General features: G+C 39.0%; 1 protein-coding gene across 1 annotated transcript; it reads right to left on the minus strand.

The window, feature by feature from the left end:
• Window positions 1-797: 797 nt before the first annotated feature.
• On the minus strand, window positions 798-8,557 carry LOC107286604 (vomeronasal type-2 receptor 26-like). The gene is made up of 6 exons (XM_029283959.1): window positions 8,340-8,557; window positions 7,504-7,681; window positions 4,451-5,311; window positions 2,950-3,177; window positions 2,195-2,321; window positions 798-1,696 (listed from the first exon to the last, which is right to left on the minus strand). The coding sequence occupies exons 1-6, from the start codon at window positions 8,555-8,557 to the stop codon at window positions 798-800; spliced, it is 2,511 nt and encodes an 836-aa protein (XP_029139792.1).
• Window positions 8,558-13,062: the final 4,505 nt, after the last annotated feature.

A 13,062-nucleotide genomic window follows, 5' to 3' on the forward strand; every position in this document is an offset into this window, starting at 1 on the left:
CCAGTCACCACATTGCTTTTTAAATATTTAATTGTAAGAATAGAAAACTAATAAAATATTATATATAAAAAAAGAAATTGATATATTAAATGTAGCTGTATAAATTAACTACATTAAAAATGTAGGCTTGCGTCGAATCTTAAAATAATACATTTATGACCACTCAAAACTAGTGGTGGGATTCAGCCAGTTCGCACCAGTTTAGCAGAACCGGTAGCTAATTTTTTGTTGTCCAGGCCCAGAACAGACATATGGTTCCGACAGATGAAACTCTTCAAAGAACTTTGAGGCATTGTTTACCTTAAAGAATCTTTTATTTGAGTAGCATAATATTGGCACTTCATAATCGAAGCCAAAAACTGAATTTCCCTCCCCTGGGCACATAGTATCAAAGCACAATTCCCTCCTCCAATTAACAGTCATAAATCATATTCCCCAATTAGCTTGAAGCGCGGGCTTCCTCTCCAGCTCTCCAGCCCGCCAATTCTTTATCAGCTCTGGGCTCAATAACCTTGATTTTCATGCTAAGTTTAGTGCTGTTATGTCTAACTGGACTCTCATTCACATCCCCCCCCCAGCATCATATAATTCTAAAAGCAAAAGGGAAAAGATGGCTGCATTTCCATCTGTTGTCAATGCAAAAATATCCGATGTTAGCAGTGTTGACAGGACATCTGGAAGTGGAATCCACACAGAGAACCAGTTGTTATTTGAATCCCACCACCATTCAAAACCATACAATGAGATTAACAGCTAAAGTTTAATTTAAGGGCTGCGATTATACAGATTTCAGGTCATTATTTCCTTCTCATCAGGTACTTTCTATCATTCAGCTCAGGCCTGATCAAGATGATGTAGCATTTGGGAGAGAAAATGCAACCTAGTAAACCAGCACCAGAAGCCAAGATGGAGAAGACCTCCACAGCTACCACATATTTCCCCTTGGTGCTGAGATAGGCTGGAACAAAGGAGAGCCAAACACTGCAGAAGACCATCATGCTGAAGGTGATGAATTTGGCTTCATTGAAATTGTCTGGTAACTTTCTTCCTAGGCAAGCCATAGTGAAGCTGATCATGGCCAGGAAGCCCATAAAACCCAGCATGCAGCAGAACATGATAGTTGAACCCTCATTGCATTCCAAGACAATTTCTTCAGTCAGAGAGTACATATCAACATCAGGGAATGGAGGAAAGGTTGCCAGCCACACCGCACAAATAGTGATTTGAGTAAGGGAACAGGAGAAGATGATGGACTGGGCCAGTGGTTTTCCCAACCATTTCCTGATTCTAGAGCCTGGTTTGGTGGCCATAAAGGCCAGAACTACAATGAGAGTTTTGGCCAAAATGCAAGAAATTGCCACTGAAAAGATAATGCCAAAAGTAGTTTGGCGAAGCAGGCACCTCACCTGTTCTGGTTGACCAACAAAAAGCAAAGGGGAAAGAAAAGAGAGCAGGAGGGAAATGATCAGGGTATAGGTGAGGTTCCGATTGTTGGCTTTGACGATGGGAGTTTCTCTGTATTTAAGGAAGATCCAAAATATTTGACCCATGGTGCAAGAAAAGAAAAGAGAAAGAGTGGTCAGGCTGATCCCTAAAGGTTCTCCATATCTCAGAAAACTGATATCTTTGGGAACGCAGTGATCTTGCTCTTTGTTTGGATAATGATCTTCTGGACATGGAGTGCAAGAATCCATATCTGAAAAAAAAGAAAAAGACAATTTCTCTGTAGAAAAGATTTTCATATACTGCATCATGTATTCCAGGGATACTTTATCTCACACAAGTAGGTCCAAACCAGGTTGCAATGATTCATAAGGAAAAACACTCATAAATGAAAACATCTTAATCTTAATAGATGAGAACATTCTAAAGGTGGGAGACATCCTACAACCAAATAAAGCTAAACTAGCTCCCTACAGATATTCCTTTCTCAGAAACTAATATTCACACATGGATTGTTTTTGAAACATAAAGAAAATGTATATCCAATGAGTTCCTCCTTTTCCACCAAGTTTAGTAGTAACAACATGGAACAGTAAAAGTCCTCCTGGTGACACTCATGTTGTCAGTCAGATCAAGCACTCAATGGTACAGATATTAGAGTCAGATTGTCCTCACATCCCCATGCTATGAATCCTAAACCAAATTCAGTATGATTGGAAACTCAATGAAACTCAAAAATACTATCTCTTACCCATCTGGCTTGAGATCATCCTAGCTGGGCATGGAAAGCAATCATAACAGCAAAAAGGGTTGCCTTCTTTTTTTATCCGCCTGTGACCCAAATGGCAAAAGTCATTACACAAGGAAGAGGGTGGTTCCTGTGTGCAAATGAGAGCAGATGTATTAATATTGACAGGGAAAACAATATTATTTCTCAGAAAGAAAAAAGGAATCAAAATCCTAAGACCTCTTATTATTGCTGTATTAGTTACAGAGAAAATATGCCAAACAGACATAAAAATGAGCAACGGATGATCCTTTCTCTGATCAGTTCTTAAAAAGGCTATGATGTATTCTTGAATCTTCATGATGCCTTTGTTGGTTTAATAAAGAGAAGGGAAAGGGAAGGAGATAAAATGTAAGCAGCTTATTTTAGAGGCTCACACTTCTTGAACTCATTTCCCCATGAACTATCAGGAATGATCACCACAGTAATGGAAGAAATTAAACAACCACCTTCGAAGCAACCAGAGTTATTTTCATGAGCAAATATTAACCTCAGGGGTAGTCAACCTTGGCTCTTTTATGATTCGTGGACTTCAATTCCCAGAATTCCTGAGCCAGCTTAGTCATAAAAGAGCCAAGGTTGACTACCCCTGATTAACCTGAAGAACTGTCCAGAGACAGTTTTGTAAACTGCCCTGAGTCACTAAGGTGATATGGGCAATGTAGAAATTAGATAAATAAAGAAAATTAGATGGTCCTCATCCACTATATTCATTGTACCTTATGATATGGCCTGGGCCACACAATGGCATCTAGAGAAATGGAGAAGACTTTGTCCTTTGGAGCAAGGGGATCAATATTTCCCACCTTGACACGAAGAAAGGTCTGATTTGGGAATGTCACCCAATTGATAATATCAAACCCAGCCTTCAGTTCCCTGTTTTCATCAAAAGAAACTCTTTCCTCAAGACTATTGTTAAATGAGAGGCTTTTTAAATAATGGTGGAGCTAAATAGAAGAAGAAAGGGAGAGGGGGGGGGGGAAAACTCAAGAAAATTAGGGGGTATAAATGATGTATTTCTAATATTCAGATTGCTTTGTAAACATAATAAAGCCCCTTAATTTAATGCATATGGATTAGTTTATTCCTGACCTAATTCATCTACAGTGCACATATTTTTTTTCCTAAATCTGGTCACTGATACATTATTCCAAAAAGATGGGGGAAGAATACTAAGAAAAATGGTAGAAAAATTGCTAATCTTATATTTGTTGTGTACACTTTTTTTTTCTTTTCTCTTTCTGTATTTTGTTTGTAATGCTTATTTCTTTCACCCAGCCCATTCAGGATGGGCCACAGAAATGGCTGGGGAATGTGTACATAGCTCCACTTGTACGAGCAGCAGACGTGCATGCACATGCACAGCTCCACTTGCATGAGTTATGGGTGACTCTGTGCATCTGCAACTCCATTTGTGCGAGCAGCGGGCACGCATGCCCACCACTTATGCAAATGGAGCTGCATGTGGTTGCTTGCCTGCCACTCACACAGAACCATCCCCTCCTCCCACACTGGTCCTCAAAGTCAGAAAGGTTGGGGAACTCTGCATTAACTCATCTGACTGATGATCAGTCAGATAGCCTAAGAAACAGGGATCAGCTGTTTGGTCCTTCTGAGTTTGACTTGAATGGATTCCTAATAAAAGACAGCCACAGAACAAGAGACCAAATATACAATGGTCTATTTTAAGACTAATAATGAGATCCTTCTTTCCTGTCCTTCTCTTTCCTGTGTCAATATTCTAAATCTTGTTGACTATTTCAGTCAGGTTATATCATGCATTTAACATTAGAATTACAACTGATAAAATTCTATCAGCAATAAACTCATGATGGTAGGAATTAAGGTGGATGGAAAAGGAAGCCACTTGTTCATCAAGAACATTCTCACATAGGCAAGAACTTTCCTTCATTTTTGATGCCATGTGCCTCAACTCATAATGTGAACTTCCTGCTTTCCTGCTTTTGCACCATTCTATACAGGGAGAAAGCAGCAAAAACAGTTATAATAATTGTTTGCACCCCTTTCCTTTATAAGAAAAATAAGTCAATTTTTTAAAGAGTTTTTATCACTCTTTTACACCTTCAAATTACCCTCTCAGAATGAAAAGACACTGCCCCAAAATAATCACAGAGAAAGCTTTCTGTGCTAAGCAGAAACATTTCAAGTCACTTGGAGGTTCTGATCAATTCTTCTGAATTTCTCCATTCAGGATATTACCTGCCATGGCTCTTTTCTGATGGAATTCCTTCTTTTTATCTCTGCTGTCATTCTGGAGTTCAACTGGGATGAATCCATGGATTGCAAAGCATGGGCCATAGTGTAAACTGCATTGTAGAGGCTGTAGCTGTGACTAGTCATAGTGGTTTCAAAAACTGACCTAGGCAGTGTCTCCACCTTCTCCTCCCCAGTGCAGACATCTCCGACAATCTTGGGTCCTCTTGGAGAACAGAAGTGACAATTAAAGGCCTGTTGCCAAAAGTCCTTGATGAAACCATCTCCATTTTCTGCATTTGGGTTTCTTCTTTTAAGAAATGTTTGAAATCCCATCACATCAGCTGAATGAAAGGCGACCAACAGAGCACCATGGATAACATTAACCTCAAGGTTTTTGAGAAAGGGAACTGATGTGAATTCCATCTGGGCTGTCATAATCCAGACTTTGCTCTTGGTCTTGATGGGTATGTTCTCAAATTCTGAAACGTGAGGGAACATCCTCAAAAAGATCATAGTGTGAATTTCTCCATGTATGAGCACAACATTGGCTGTGCTATTGCTAATCACCTTGTATATTTTGATCCATCCATCCACCATCTCACCAACATCAGAAGGAAAATACAGTGTAGGCAAAGTTTTTATAAAATCAAAGCAGATGCCTTTCTTGGAAAACTTGGGCAGTATTGTGTGTACAAATCTCAACCCATTGTCATCATCTATAAAAATAACTCCAATCCACGTCCACCTGAAAAGAAGCAGCAGTTGTAGGATTCCGAAATATTGATGCTTCCTACTAGGGAACATCCGTAAGGAAAAAACATTTTGGGATTGGTCATTTATTACTGGACCAGAACCATAAGTGAACTGAAATGAAAAGAAATAAACAAGGGGGGGGACTTAATTCCCAATCATGATCCAAATCAGAAGAAATATAATATCCAAATCACAGGAAATAAATGGTTTTATATATTCAATCCAGCTACAAGAGGCATGGTGGCTCAGTGGCTTAATGATGACGGAGATGGCTCCAGCAGTTTGAGCCCTAATTCTATTTGGTAGGGTGAGCTCCCATCACTTCTGCCCACCTGCAATTTGAAAGCATGTTCTATGTGAGTACATAAAATAGGTACCACTTTGGTGGGGAGATGAGCTGTGCTCTGTGCAGGCAGTCAGATTCCTGATGTGAGGCAGTTCTGGGAAGGGAGGAGGCCTTTGGTGATGCTGTAGGAAGAGCCACTTGTCTTTCTCTCTGGTGCACAGCCAGCTCACTCTCCTGTGGTGCACCTTGAGAAGCATGAAAACATTTCCTATAACAGGGCTGGTACCTTGGCAAACCAAACAATTATTCTGCAAAAGCATTGTGGTCTCCTGGCTACTGTAACAATGCCATATGCCAATAATTATAATTCAATCCAGCTCTGGACATCCCACTTTAAATGGGCTTGAAATATTAATTTCAGAGAAGGGCAATGATGAAATTAAGTTCCTGATCAAGGTACAAAAAACCAAATATTGTGTGATTGGACATGCAAGGAATTTGTCTCTGGTGCATAAGCTCTAAATGTACACACATACAACAACAAAATGATAGGTCACAGATCATAAATCATAGTTACAGTCATTAATCATAAGATACAGTAATAAGATACCAATAGGAGAAGATAGTAGGAAAGATGAGGAGAAAAGATGAGAAATTGGAATATGAGAAAGATGATAATAGCAATGAAACCTACTATATGGGTAAATTTGTTAGGCCTATGACCAGTGGTGGGATTCAAATACCTGAACAACCAGTTCTCTGAGTGGATGCAGGCCTGGGTATCCAAGGCCTAGAACGGTCTTCCAGAAGTGGCATCCATGCACTTCTGGGGGGCCATTCTAGGCCTGGGAGGCCTTCTCCAGGCCTCCAAGGCCTAGAACGGATTTCCGGAAGTGGCATCCACACACTTCTGCTGGGCAGTTCTAGGCCTGCAAGCCTTCCTCCAGCCGGTCTCTGAACTCAAAAAAATTTAGCTACTGGTTCTCCCAAACTGGTGCGAACCAGTTGAATCCCACCACTGCCTAAGACAGTGCTGTGGGAATTAAGTATTCAGCAGAGTGATGACTCAGGGGAAAAAACTGTGAGTGTAGTTTTGGCATGTCTTGAGGGGAGCAGTTGAAACAGATTATGACCAGGATGTGAGGGGTCTGTAGATATTTCCTCAGACCTCTTTCTGACCTATGCAGATCCCCAGTGGAAAGCAGGCTGGTTGCAATTATTGTTTTTGCAGTCCTAACTATCTGTTGAAGTCTTTACCTCTCCTGTTTAGTTGCTATACCAAACTAAATAGTTATTGAGGTACAAATGACAGACTCAGTAATTCCTCTGTAGAAATGTATGGAATGTATTCTTGACCTGAACAGGGGTTTGGAGACAGCAGCCTAAATGGAAGTATCCAACATCATATTTCTGTAAGTTTGTCTCCTTTTAAATGTCTTTCGGTCAAGGTAAAAGAAGTCTCTGTGAATTCATGAGGTCAATAAAACGTGTACATTAGTGTTCACTGGGTATAGTGTATATTTGTTTACATTCCTGATTAGGAATTGTACTTTAAGCAACATCTTTTCTCTATTAAAGTTTGTCTAGTATAATTCAGACATTGATATTTCAAGGAATGTATGTACAACCATGAAAATCAAGATTTTCAAGTGTATATGCTGCATCCCACAAAGAAATTAAAAAGATGGTCATCTGACTTTACAGTACAGCAGGCAGTTGTCAGCTTCACTTTGATATGATTACCAAATGAAGACCTGATTAATTAATCAAGTTTTCAGTTCTTTAAAATATCCTTATATTTAACTCATTGTTCAAAATTATGGAGTTGTACTGATGTAATTCATAGATTATACCACTTTTATATGCAATGTTCAACTATTTTTACATATTCTATCCCACACTATCTAGTGATGTTTAATGTTTAACAATATTGTGATACACATAAAAAACTACATTCAAGACTAATGGGACATATTGTGCTTTTGTTCAGGAGCAAAGTCCTGTGTTTGTATCTTACCTGAGGTATCTTGTAGATGCTCAGAATGGTTGCCATAAAGAAACCCACATCTGAATCTGGTCCTCCAACGACTGCCATAATATTATCTTTAGTATTACACTTGTAGTTTGGGATAAAGTTGTTCCATGTGGAGAGAAGCTCCAGAGAAGCAAGTAAAGTACCACTTTGAAGAAAATGGCTATTATAGATGTGGAAGCCCAGGGAGATATTGGGTAATATCTGAGGGTTTTCATTGATCTCCGTTATGGCAAATACAAAGGCCAAGATATGTTGATAAATCTGAGTCACAAATCTGCAGTGTGATTTACATGCCGAATGAGTGCAGTTGTTGATAGGAGTCAATAGCAGTCTTGCTAAGTTTTCATCCATGGCAAATATCCAAGGTCATACAATCAGAGAGGTATCTTAAAATATCTATTTGTTTATGAAACTAGCTCATATTTACAGAAAGAATTACCAAAATTGATATATGTAGCTGATATTTGGTGGACAAATAATGAGTACTATCTTATATATTTCTTTTAAGAAAGCTCTTAGATAGCCAACATGTTGAATCTAGTAGACAGAAGATTTTGATGTGAGACATATTTGGCCCTTGCTATTGTGAAACATTATGTGGAGTGGATGGGAGCTGAATACCACAAGAGGAATGTTCATCTACAGTCATGGAATAGCAGCTAAATAGACTACTAGTATGAATAATGTAAATAGTCCCTAGTACTTATGTTAGCTTATGTCCACAATCTTCCTCTCTTGGTGGAATTGCCTGCTTAAAATAAAAATACAATTTATTGCACCTTATGGAAAATGTACAATTAACCAGAATTTTGGCTTACCCAATGTCATCCAGGAGATTATGAGACGGGTGTTGATTGAAAGTCACAGGGTCGGAAAATATATAGGCTTGAGAAATAATGCCAGCAATGATGAGATCCCCTGGCTGATAATACTGGTGGCGTATTGGCAGAGGGTAACAGATATTACATGTAGCAACTGGGATGTTGGACACAGTCTCAGGTAGTAGCAGAAATATCAGGAACACAAAGAGCGCCATTAGGTAGAAACAACTTCTTCTGGACATCAGTTCTTGTCTAAAATATCCTTGAGGAGTTCTGGCTGACTTTAGTGCTCTTTAGATCTGAGTCACAAATCTGCAGTATGATTTATATGCTGAATGAGCACAGAGATTTGCTAATTTTTCACCCAGAGCAAATACCTTATCAATCACAGATGTCTTTAACAGTTAAAATACATCTTTAACAGTGATGTTATACTAGAAACTATAAGTGGACTCATTCTTATCTGGAGTATTGAAAGAACAGCCTTCTATTGTTTTGCTATATTTCCTGCGCATCTTAGAGGGGAGAAGCCACTCAAGTATCTATATATCTGCAAAGCTCTTTGAAGATATATAGATACTTTCACATGATATATGCAACTGGTATCTGGTGGACAAATAATCAGTATCATCTGATGGATTTTAAGAAGATTCTCAACTAGACAAGATATTGAATCTAGTGGACAGAAGATTTTGATGTGGGACACATTTGTACTTCCTAGTGTGAAATGTTATGTGGAGTGAGCAGGAGGATAAATACTCCAATAGGAACTTTCATCAATGCTCATAGAAAGCTAGGCAAAGCATTATCACTACTAATGCCATCACTGTAAAATCATTGCTAGTACTTATGCTTTACTAGAATATGCTAACAAAGAATTCACCACAAAATATTATGTCCATCTAATAAATCCCATCTGGCATCATCATATGTGAAAGAGAGAGGAAATGAATCCAGAATCCAGAAATATCAAAACTCTCCCAAAAAATTAAAACTAAATACAGTCTCAATAAATAATAGCAGGCCAATGCAAATTCAACTGAGGTTTACTCTCAGTGCAATGCAGGGAAATTCCTTTCACAGATATGACATACAGGAAATTCTTATATCACAAGTGGTTTTTATAGTAGCGGTTATTTGTTGTTGTTCAGTTGCTAAGTCATGTCCGACTCTTCGCAACCCCATGGACCATAAGACGCCAGTCCCTCCTGTCCTCCACTGTCTCCCTTTGCCCAAGCTCATTCCCACTGGGTCAATGACACTATATAAACCATCTCATCCTCTGCTTTTCCCTTCTTCTTTTCCTTTCAATCTTTCCCAATATCAGGGTCTTTTCCAATGAGTAGCAGTTATACATAACAATTATGAAAATATTGTCATGTTTATAGACTGAATGAATGAGGGACCTAATATACAAACAATGAACATAACAAGCAGATTAATTGTGATCTAATGGATTGATGATAATCTATCCAATCAGGAAGGACTGAATGTACATTTAGTAGATTGCAACAAATAACTTCTGCAGCAAAATTGGGACATTCTTATTGAAGAGATGTAGGGAGAGATAGATAGTGGACGCTAGAAGAAGTTGTCTCCTTTTATAAAGGAAACATAAGATTTTTTTTCTCATTCATGCTTTCACAATATAATTTTATCCCAAGCACCACTTGTTTGAGATAATACAATTTGAAGCGAGAAAGTTCTTTATGGAAAATGCTAGGATTAAGTAAACTCTTAATTTACCCAATCTCATCCAGGAAGTTGTGAGATGGATGCTGGTTATAGATCACAGGGCTGGAAAATGTGAAGACTTGAGAAATAATGCCAGCAATGCTCAGGTCCCCTGGCTGATAATACTGATCGGCAGAGAGATAGGGCATTTAGGACTTGGGACACTGGACACAGTCTGAGGCAATAGAAATAAAATCAGGAACGCAAAGGGTGGCAATAAGTAGAAACATCTTCTGCACATCAATTCCTGCCTTAAGTGTGCTTAAGAAGTTCAGGCTGAGTTTATCTTCAAAGGAAGTCACCAAACAATTTGTGTTAGGTCCCTTTCTTGAATTGCAAAACATCTTTTAGTAGCATACTTTGATCTTGGTTCTTTTTTGCCAAGATGTATTTGTTATCCTTTGGGAGGTGAAGTAGAAGTTACCCTTGTCAGGTTGATAACTACAGGGGAGATGATTGCCTTTACAAAATTATGGGTTCTTGGTAATATCATAGAAAAAACAACATAATTGCATATTTCAACAAGGTGTTTCTCTTTTCCACTTTATTAAGATATCAAGAGGCCAGGATTATTTTAGGATCACTTTATTTGGAATAAATACTTTCTAATGTTTCAGTAGTACCCTTTCCTAAATTGGGGCACCTTTAGACACTCATATGTGCCCTGGACACCTCACAGCTTGACTACTGCCATGTACTGTACTTGGGACTGCCCTTGAAGATCACCAGGAAGCTTTAACTAGTCCAGAATGCAGCAGTGTAGGTAGTGATAAGCATGCCTGAGAATGCCCATATGGAATATCTGACTCATGAGTTGTGCTAGCTCTGTTTGCTTCAGGGTGTGATGCAGGGTGCTGGTTTCTACCTATAGAGCCCTACATGGCATAGGGCCCGGTTAGTTGAGAGACTACCTGACCCCATAGTAACTGCCCAGCCAGTTAGAGTTCTTTCAATCAGACAATGCCATCCACTGGGATCATGATTTGTTCCCATCTGGTTTTGTTATCTCTCCCATGTTTTTTGTTTTGTTTTGTGTTTTCTTGTTTGAGGAACACTCAGAATCACTGGAAGTTGCAAAGCATATATCTCTATCTCTACCTCTATTTCTACAACTACTGTACGTCTACGTCTACGTCTACGTCTACGTCTGCCTCTCTCTCTCTCTCTCTCTCTCTCTCTCTCTCTCTCTCTCTCTCTCTCTCTCTCTCTCTCTCTCTCTCTCTCTCTCTCTCTCTCTCTCTCTCTCTCTCTCTCTCTCTCTCTCTCCATCTCTATCTCAAACTTCTCATACACACCCCAAGGAGTTGGCCTTAAGGTGAACTTTTAATGTTTGAGAAAATATAATTTAATGGGGGGGGGCAGGTTTGAAAAGGTCAAGATAGCAGCCACATCCATGCAGTTGAATGTGCCTTTTTTGCCAAGTACGCAAAACACCTAAAAATGCACAATGTACCTAAAAACACAGGGGTTCACTGAGGAAGCCTAGTCTCCACCTTGAGTTTTTGTTCATCCCTTTAGGCTTCTGTGTGTAAAAAGATAAAATATTTTATATATATACAGAAACATACACACATACACACACACAGCATTAGAACATTGAGAATACATTGCAGTGCTTAAACCAGGTCTCATTTTTTGCCTCATTTTTAAAAAAATTCTGAGGTCCTTCCTATATGCTTTGGTAGATAACTAGCTGTTGCTATGGAAATGAAAGGTGTATATTTCAAGGGGTGTGTGTGTGTGTGTGTGTGTGTGTGTGTGTGTGTATACATGCATCCATCCATCCATACACACACACATAATATGCTGTAAGAGGGAGCGGGAATTCCTACACAGCCACCCACCTAACAGCTTGTTGTTATTGCTCTTGGGGAAAGAATAAAGAACTTAATTTCATGCAAGTGTTTGCTGTTTCCAGGATCCCAGTTCAGAAACCAACTTGGTAAGGAATGATATTCCGATAATTCTCTCTACTTTCTTCCTGAGGAGATTGAAGATAGGAACCAGGAAAGGGACTGCTTTTATCAGCAGATTGCAGATTGATGTGCAGATTGCAGATGTAATCTGCAGCTTGATGGCCCCGATTGGGTGGTTTATTTCATATCTTCAATCTGCACATCAATCTGCAATCTGCAGATAAGAGTACACCCTTATCTGCCTATTCTGCAAATTAGCTAGTAATCACACATATTTAGAACTTTGTTATTCAGTCATTAAGCCATGTCTGAGTCTTTGCCACCCCATGGATCATAGCACACCAGGCCGCCCTGTCCTCCATTGTTTTCTGGAGTTGCTAGAAATTCAGGTTCCTAGCACCCGAATCATTTATTTCATTTAGTAACACCCCATCAATATATACCAACTTATTCAGTTCCTCAATTTTCCTCCATGCAGTTTTGGTTGCAATCCCTCTCTCCTTCATATCCTAATTTAAAAAGTCCCAAAGTCTGCAGGGAAAGGCAATTAGAGGGCCCAGGTCAACAAGGTCTAGATTTCTGCAGCCAGAAGAGAGTTTTTCAACTATCAGCTATTAGACAACTTTACAATTTGAGCAGGCTTGAATTTCTTATATACTTTGGTGGGTCTTGGATTTCTGCACCCATCACTGAAGAGATTAATCCTTTCAAATGGAGCCTTTACTCTTGGTTGACTACAGACATATATAGTTTAATAATGATTCCTGTTTGCAATCCTCAAAATTTTGTTTGGAAGTTGTTTTGTTCAAGAACTGCAACTGTTACATATTGTGACTCATGAAATCTTACAGCTTCAGGGAACAGGATGGTTCATATCTTACAATAATTGATGAGTACTATAGCATAGGCATGATTGATTGGGGAGAAAGAGAACATTATATATTTTATGATTACACCAATACCCAGTCTTTTGTTTTAATGAGCACTTAAATCACTTGTCATTGGTGGTAACTGCAGAATTTTGTCACAAATCTAAATCCCATTGTGTATAGAAAACTGATTGCTATAAC

Source organism: Protobothrops mucrosquamatus, unplaced genomic scaffold (assembly GCF_001527695.2).
Source record: "Protobothrops mucrosquamatus isolate PMUCROS unplaced genomic scaffold, P.Mucros_1.0 scaffold303, whole genome shotgun sequence".
Lineage (NCBI taxonomy): Eukaryota > Metazoa > Chordata > Lepidosauria > Squamata > Viperidae > Protobothrops > Protobothrops mucrosquamatus.